Raw genomic sequence first — 8,924 nt, forward strand, 5'->3', positions numbered from 1 at the left:
CCATTTCAGATGGAAGACAAAACGTCTGTTCTCTCTTGCATCTAGTTTTCTATATGGAGGAAATTGTCTCCTGTAGAGGAGAGTTCCTTCTAGAGTTGAAATCTGACATGGTGGAGGCCCCACACAGGGCAACCATGTCATTGAGCAGGAAGCACTAGGGATGGTGCATAGCGTCTCCCAAATTGGCCTTATGTGTGCTAATCCCTGTGAGAGTCCTGGGGACTTCAAATCCATTCAGTTCGGATGACATCATAATTACTCTTGGTGGCATTATTTTTACATCACCATGGATGCAGAGCATTTATCTGAGGACCTTTCTGGTAGTTGCTCTGTGGTAGCAGATGAGATGGAGACTGCACCATAGATGTTAACAATGCTCTTTGGGACTCATTAAAGAGTAGGAAAGAATTGCATGGTCCCAGTTTCGGAGGAGAGAAGTGTGTATGGCCATAGTTAAATTTTAATATCAATATTTGCAGGCATCACTATGGGGCTTGGGCTTCATCCTGGAGGTCACTGAGTACCATCAATTATAGACATTTTTATGGACAGTCTTCCTTGGTTTGAGTCTTCATGCTTGCTCTTAGTGCCTGGATTCAGCCATGACTTATACTGGGATGTAAGAAAGAAGGTGGCTCTGAGCATATGCAAAGTGCCTACCCCCATTGAATGAATGAATTTATTATTTCGGTCACAGACCAGTTCCAGCTCGCATACAAAATCTCCCATTGAATACTACCCCATTGAATACTGCTGCCACCCCCACATGACTAAGGGATTCTAGGCAGGAGGTTCAGAAAATGATCTCTCTACTCATGTCTTGCTTATTTTCTGTTACATGGAATTTGTTCTCTCGCCATTGAAAGCTAAGGTCACTTAAGCATAGTCACAGCTCCTGCCTGGCTGCTATTCTCCTGAGTTTTGTGTAAAACCTAGAGAAGATCTGTTCCATCCTCAGGTGAAATGGAGCACATAAAACATGGGCTGGACTTCCTTAACATTCTAGGGAGTCATGTATTCAAAAAAATCATAATAATGGAAATGTAGAGTTGGACAATAATTCACAGGACTGGAGCTTATTATGCTGGAAAATCACTCATCACTTTTTCTTTTGACATTGGTCATGGTAGGCAAAGAGATGCTTCTTGGCACTGCTGGTGTGCTCTGAGGCCTGCTATTCCCTTGAGCTCCTTATGTCGAGACTTAAAGGAGAAGGCTGAGCTGCCGGAGGAACACACAATCCTTCCTTGATTTCAAGGCAGATGAGAGACATTCTTAAGAGCGACTGTTTGGTGAAATGGAAACGCACCAATCACTGACCGTGAGTATTAGAAGATACAAGCTTAATGGGGCCATCCTTGTGACTTAAAGTCTTAAGTAAGACAGGAAAAGATATGTTTGGTAATTTTATAAGTTTGACGAAATGAGACTCATATATCAAGACAGGTGTACATGGAACGGGAGCAGTACACAGAATGTTCTAGAAGGGATGCTGAGATGAATAAAATTATGGTTTAGATGAGATGAAAATCCGTATAAGGGCAATACTATGATCAGGCCAACCAAAATGTCATGAAATGATGTGGAGGCTTTTGAGTTCTTCAGAGCTTTTCATCAGGTAATAACAACGGCAGGGAAAGGACAAATAAATCAGGCTCATGGTGGAACAATAAAGTCTGCATGTGGTGACAGGCACAAGGGAGAATGTGAGAAAATCCAGCCGTAAATAATGAATCAGCAATTGACCAGGAGGAAGAGGATCTAGCAGTGAGTACAGTGGTTGGTACCTTGGGTTACACACGCTTCAGGTTACAGACTCCACTAACCCAGAAATAGTACCTCAGGTTAAGAACTTTGCTTCAGGATGAGAACAGAAATCACGTGGCGGTGGCGCGGCAGCAGTGGGAGGCCCCATTAGCTAAAGTGTTTCAGGTTAAGAACAGTTTCAGGTTAAGAACGGACCTCTGGAACGAATTAAGTACTTAACCCGAGATACCACTGTATATAAAACTATCAGTCTCCATGTTCCCTGCAGTTAGTTAACAACTCCCTGTCAAGCCCTGTAGCTACAGTACACTTGTTCCAGCTTCCACACGGGTTGCTGGCCATTGACAATATCACCACTTACATGCAACACACAAAGAGGTTCTGACAAGTCTCAGTAATTTAAAGACCTAAAAATGACTTTGTCAGATGATCTGATCTAAGAACCATCTAATTAAGCATTGTGTTTCTCACACGGGCAAAACATTGGTCTCTGGAAAATTCAGGTACAGGGCATGAATGTGATCGCAAGGAACTAATCTTTGCTTCTCAGAGTGATAAAGTGTCTAAGCAGGGACCTCAAATTCCTGCTTAGTATGACTCAAGGCTATATGCCTAACACCTTGAAAAGCAAAGAAGCAAAGCAACACCTTGAAAAGCAAAAGTGTATGCCTGCATCCTCCAACATGTTTACTATGTCACATTTTTGCTTTGCAACTCTTGCAGGCAAGCTCCCTGCACAGGGGAGAAATGGAGAACATCACCGTGGTGACAGAATTCATCCTAATGGGCCTTTCTGATCTCCCAGCTGTCCGCTTCTCCCTCTTTGCTGCCTTTTTGCTCATCTACCTGGTCACCCTGCTGGGGAACGGCACCATTCTTCTTGCCATAGGAGCTGACTCCCACCTGCACAACCCCATGTATTTCTTCCTCACCAATCTTTCCCTGCTGGACATCTGCTGCCCCACAGCTACAGTACCCAAGATGCTGGAGAACCTCTTGTCAGAGAAAAATACCATTTCCTTTGTTGGTTGTGTGCTGCAGCTCTACTTCCTGGTAGCCTTGGCAGGGACAGAGGTCTTTCTCTTAGCTGCCATGGCCTATGACCGCTATGTGGCCATATGCAACCCTCTGCGATACACGGTCATCATGAGCAAGAAGCTTTGTCTTCAGATGGCTGCTGGTACATGGGTCACAGGGTTCCTCAACTCCTTGCTGCACACAGTCATGACTTTCACTCTACCTTATTGTAAATCTAATAGAGTCAATCAATACTACTGTGACATCCCTCCAGTCTTGGCCTTATCATGTGCTTCCACCTATGCGGCTGAGATGGTTGTCCTCATTGTTGGTGGGATTTTTGGTGTGGGGGCTTTTCTGGTGACGCTGGTCTCCTACATCTACATCATCTCCACCATCCTTAGGATCCGTTCTTCCGAGGGGAAGCGCAAGGCCTTCTCCACTTGTGCCTCTCATCTTATGGTGGTGTGCCTCTTCTATGGGACGACCATCTTCACTTACATAAGGCCTTCCTCCAGCCACCATCCAGATCAAGACAGGCTGGTGAGCATGTTGTATGGGGTAATTACGCCCATGTTGAACCCCTTGATCTACAGCCTCAGGAACAAGGAGGTGAAAGGGGCTTTGAAGAAGGTCATTATTAATAAACGCCAATAAATTTGGAAGGGGGGGGGGAATATATGGCTAAGATACAATTATCCTATCCTATATCATTATCTACCAAAATAACCCAATCTCTGAAAAAGAAGAGCATAATTTAATATGTTTTAAATTACGATTGATCAGCTGACAATGACCTGCTTTGAAGTTCTCACCTGACATGAGTTTGCTCCATCTTCTACGTGTCAGCCCTTTAGATATTTGAAGATAGCTATCCTCTCCATCTCCTATGTTTAGCCTGGAAAAGAGAAGACTGAGGAGACATGATAGCTATATTTAATTATCTAAAGGGCTGTCACATGGAAGATGGAGGAAGCTTGCTTCCTCCTTCTCCAGATGGTAGGATCCAAACAAATGGATTCAAATTACAAGATAGGACTGTCAAACTAATTGTCAAGAAGATGTTCCTGATGGTAAGAGATATCAGGGTCCAAAACATGGTTTTGGACTACAACTCCTATCAATCCCATTCAGCCAGGCCAGTAGTAGAGGATGATGGGAGTTGGAGTCTAAAACATCTGGAGGGTTCGGCAGCAAGTTGTCTATCCCTGCACTAATTAATATAACCTAAAGACAGGAGTGCCTGGCATGCTCTGGTCCATGAAAAGTCAGACACAACTAAGCAACAACAGGGTGACCATTTGCCATGGGTGCTTTGAGATTCCCGAATTACAGGAGAGGTTGTTGAACCAGATGACCCTCAGGCTGCCATCCAACTCTGCTATATCTAAGCATGATATCACAGTTTGAGTTTCAGATGAGGTCCAGGAAAATCCACTTTCGAAGTCCCCACTCAGCCAATCACACATTTCAACTTACCTCACAGGATTATTGTGGGGGTAAAGTGTGTCTGTGTGGTTTTGTGTATATTGCCTTGAAATGGATGGGTGCCATAAAAATGAAGTAAATAAATCATAGAAACATGGAATCACATATGTAATCTTAATTCTTCACACTGAAATGTTAGTGGAATGACAAACATAAATAGATTGTCACTATTAATTATCTGTTTGGACTTTTGATCTAACATGTTGAGATGTGTTGTGTAATCCAGTTTCACTGTCAATAAAATCTGCCACACCACTTTTTTTATAGTTGTGTTTCTTACTTCTGATCTGTGAACATGAACGTCTCTTCAACTTTCCCCTCTTCATTTATCACTTTTCAACTTCTAGGGGGGAAACCCACTCCATTTCCAACCCCAGGAAATGCAAGCTGGCCACAAGTTTTCTGATATAAATTACTAGAGTTTTTCATCACTTCCCCACTCCAGTGTATAGAATCATGGAATTATAGAGTTGGAAGGGACCCTGAGGGTCATCTAGTCCAACCCCCTGCAGTGCAGAAATCTCTGCTAAAGCATCCATGACAGATGGCCATCCAACCTCTGCTTGAAAACCTCCAAGGAAGGAGAGTTCACAACCTTCTGTGGGCGACTGCTCCATGGTTGAACTCTCTTACTATTTCCATTCCACTCACAGAAAAAGTGTGACCAGCTCTGGCACTGTAGCATTCGCAAGATTACAAATGATCCACAGTGAGTAGATAAGGAGGAAACTTTACTTAGCAGTGTCGCCACCAAACTATACGCAAAACTGAAACAAATCAGATCTTCTTAGCTCCCATTCCCTGCTGGTGTCACTCAGAACTGACCCCCCCTCCCAACAATTTTAAAAACACTTTAAACACTGCACAGATTACAAGTATCTTGGAATGGAAGTCACCTTGGAGGTTGGGGACCTCTTGTTTCAAGAGGAGAAGAATGGGGTCTGAGGAAAGTTATCCAAAAATACACCCAGCCCAAGTCCTGCCCCTGCTTTGCTGTGCTCCTCCCACTGGTTTGAACACCACCACCACCACCACAGTTGAAAGATGTAGGTCCTGATCTTGCATGGCACCCCAAAACACCATTTTTTAGGTGCCGTGCCCAGAAAAAGCACTTTTTTTGGGGGGAGGAACCATGGTGTGGAATTCCACAAGATCACAGCAACCAAAATGGCCACCGTAGTCTCACGATAACTAACAGGAAGATGGTGTCTGAGAAGATGGTATCCCGGATTTTGTCTTCAAGGTGTTGGAGGGTATGCATGAGGTATGAGCAAAGCCCACCAAAAAGGACCTAGTCCCTTAAACTACTGAGCTTTGTGTAAACACTGGACTAGAACAGTTCCTTACTCTGGTGAACTGGCGTACATAAAACATTGGCCTGATTTCCTTAACATCTAGGGAGTGATATCTTGAATGACAATTATTCACAGCCCTGTAGTTTATTGTGCTGGGAAATCAGCCATTACTCTTGGTCTTGACATTGGCCATAGGTGGCGAACAGAGATGTTTCCTGACATTGCTTATGTGCTCTGAGGCCTGCTATTCCCTTGAGCTCCTGTTGAGGTTGAAAGGAGAAGTTTGAGCTGCCAGAGGAACGGACAATCCTTCCTTGATCTCAAGGCGGATGAGAGGCATTCTGAAGAGTAACTGTTTGGAGAAATGGTAACGCACCAGTCATTGACACTGAGTATTATTACAGTAGATACTAGCTTAATGAGACTATCGTTGTGACAAAGATCAAGGCTTAGGGAAGACGGAAAGAGTGATGTTTCTAAATGTAGAAGTCCAAAGAAATGAGACTCATAAAATGAAGCAAGTGTACATGGAATGAGAGTGGTACACTGAATGTTCTAGAAGCAGTGCTCTTTTCTGGGTATAGTCAAAGCTACACAGTACTGGGACCTTCCTCCCCCCTCGCAATGTGTGGCACTTACTGTAACAACTTCATAGTGATTACTGGCACATTTCTTCCTAAAAAAAAGGAGCGCTCTCTAGAAGGGATGCTCAGATGAACAGAAAAATAGTTTAGATGAGAGTGGTATAAATACATTTGTAAATCCATACGAGGGCAATATTTTATCAAGTCACCCACAATGTAATGAGTTCTTCAGAACTTTTCATCAGGCTAGATAGAACACAGGCAGGGAAGGGGAGGATGAATAAATCAGGCTGAGGGTGAAGCCACAAAGTCTTCATCTCATGAGAGGCACCAGATAGAATGAGGGAGGACATTCACATGAACTGACAGATGTGGACAGGATTTTCTGAGACAATAATACTGCATGCAGATTGGACCACCTGCTATAAAAAGAAGGCACAAATTTGCTCAGCTAGGGCTTTTGTCCCCACTCACTTTTCTTGATCACCCCCTTGCCATTCCCCTTGCTTCCCATTCCCACCCCATGAAAATCTGCTTACCATGATAGGTGGTGTGGCATTGTGGCAGGGTCCATGAGACCCCCAGTTAGTTAACAACCCCTCTATCAAGCCCCGTAGTTACAGTACACGGGTTCCAGCTCCACACTGGGTGCTGGCCATTGACATTATCACCACTTACATGTAATGCACAAAGAAGCTCTGACGAGTCTCAGCAATTTAAAGACCTAAAAATGACTTTGTCAGATGATCTGATCTAAGAACCATCTATATACTGTATTTTATGCTGCTTTTTCAATTAAGTGTTTTAAATTTGTTGTAGGCTGCCCTGAGCCCGGTTTTTGAACCAGGAAGGGCAGGGTATAAATAAAAATTTATTATTATTATTATTATTATTATTATTATTATTATTTATTATCAAGCATTGTGTTTCTCACATAGGTCAAACATTGGTCTCTAGGAAATTCAGGTACAGGGCATGAATGTGATTGCTAGGAACTTTATCACTAGGAGCGATAAAGTGTCTGAGCAGGGACCTCAAATTCCTGCTTAGTATGACTCAAAGCTATATGAAAAGCAAAGAAGGCCTTAACTTGTGTATGCCTGTAGCCTCCAACATGTTTACTATGTCACATTTTTGCTTTCAAACTCTTGCAGGAAAGCTCCTCACACAGGGGAGAAATGGAGAATATCACCGTGGTGACAGAATTCATCTTAATGGGCCTTTCTGATCTCCCAGCTGTCCGCTTCTCCCTCTTTGCTGCCTTTTTGCTCATCTACCTGGTCACCCTGCTGGGGAACGGCACCATTCTTCTTGCCATAGCAGCTGACTCCTACCTGCACAACCCCATGTATTTCTTCCTCACCAATCTTTCCCTGCTGGACATCTGCTGCCCCACAGTTACAGTACCCAAGATGCTGGAGAGCCTCTTGTTAGAGATCAATACCATTTCCTTTGCTGGCTGTGTGCTGCAAGTCTACTTCCTGGTAGCCTTGGCAGGGACAGAGGTCTTTCTCTTAGCTGCCATGGCTTATGACCGCTATGTGGCCATATGCAACCCTCTGCGATACACGGTCATCATGAGCAAGAAGCTTTGTCTTCAGATGGCTGCTGGTACATGGGCCACAGGGTTCCTCCACTCCTTGCTGCACACGGTAATGACTTTCACTCTACCTTTCTGTACATCCAATAGGGTCAATCAATACTACTGTGACATCCCTCCAGTCTTGGCCTTACCATGTGCTTCCACCTATGTGGCTGAGATGGTAGTCTTCATTGTTGGTGGGATTTTGGGTGTGGGGGCTTTTATGGTGACGCTGGTCTCCTACATCCACATCATCTCCACCATCCTTAGGATCCGTTCTTCCGATGGGAAACACAAGGCCTTCTCCACTTGTGCCTCCCATCTAATTGTGGTGTGCCTCTTCTATCGGACAATCCTCTTCACTTACTTAAGGCCTTCCTCCAGCCACCATCCAGACCAGGACAGGATGGTGAGCATGTTGTATGGGGTGATTACCCCCATGTTGTACCCCTTGATCTACAGTCTCAGAAATAAGGAGGTGAAAGGGGCTTTGAAGAGGGTCATTGTTCATAAACGCCTCTAGAGCTGGAAGCGGGGGGTGGAGTGGGTGATGGTGGTGGTGGAAGATATGGCTAAGATACAATGACCCTATCCTATACCACTTTCTACGAAAGTAACTCAAACTCTGAAAACGAACAGAAATTGATGATCTATTTTAAATTACAATCAATCAGCACTGACCATGAGCCCCTTTGTCACCTGACATTATAATGACCCCTACACCATTGGGTAGTTCTCCATCCAGTCCTTGGGCTGAAAACAGTTCCCCCATACTTGAATTATGTGAATCAAAGAAATTGTACTGCTAGATTCCCTTTTACCATGCAGGCTTTGTCTCTCCACCCCCCAGCAACACTGAATGGAGTCTTAACTGACTTAGTTAAGAGAGCCAGTGTGGTGTAGTGGTTAAGAGCGGTAGTCACGTAATCTGGGAAACCAGGTTTGTGTCTCCGCTCCTCCACATGCAGCTGCTGGGTGACCTTGGGCCAGTCACACTTCTGTGAAGTCTCTCAGCCCCACTCACCTCACAGAGTGTTTGTTGTGGGGGAGGAAGGGAAAGGAGAATGTTAGCCGCTTTGAGACTCCTGAAGGGGAGTGAAAGGCGGGATATCAAATCCAAACAACTCCTCCTCCTCCTCTTCTTCTTCTTCTTCTTCTTCTTCTTCTTCTTCTTCTTCTTCTTCTTCTTCT

General features: G+C 44.3%; 1 protein-coding gene across 4 annotated transcripts; it reads left to right on the forward strand.

The window, feature by feature from the left end:
• Positions 1–293: 293 nt before the first annotated feature.
• LOC308571624 (olfactory receptor 5V1-like) lies at positions 294–8,256 on the forward strand (the record flags this gene model as incomplete). Of its 4 annotated transcripts, none has more annotated exons than XM_081167260.1 (3): positions 294–320; positions 1,131–1,321; positions 2,491–3,922. In XM_081167260.1, the coding sequence occupies exons 2-3, from the start codon at positions 1,298–1,300 to the stop codon at positions 3,439–3,441; spliced, it is 975 nt and encodes a 324-aa protein (XP_081023386.1). In that variant the 5' UTR covers positions 294–320; positions 1,131–1,297. The 4 variants fall into 4 exon arrangements, with proteins under 4 accessions (XP_081023386.1, XP_081023387.1, XP_081023385.1 ...); XM_081167261.1 differs by lacking the exons at positions 294–320; positions 2,491–3,922 and adding exons at positions 327–437; positions 7,306–8,256; XM_081167259.1 differs by lacking the exon at positions 294–320 and adding an exon at positions 327–441.
• Positions 8,257–8,924: the final 668 nt, after the last annotated feature.

The sequence above is a fragment of the Podarcis bocagei genome, assembly GCF_964188305.1.
Source record: "Podarcis bocagei genome assembly, chromosome: 13".
NCBI classification, from domain to species: domain Eukaryota; kingdom Metazoa; phylum Chordata; class Lepidosauria; order Squamata; family Lacertidae; genus Podarcis; species Podarcis bocagei.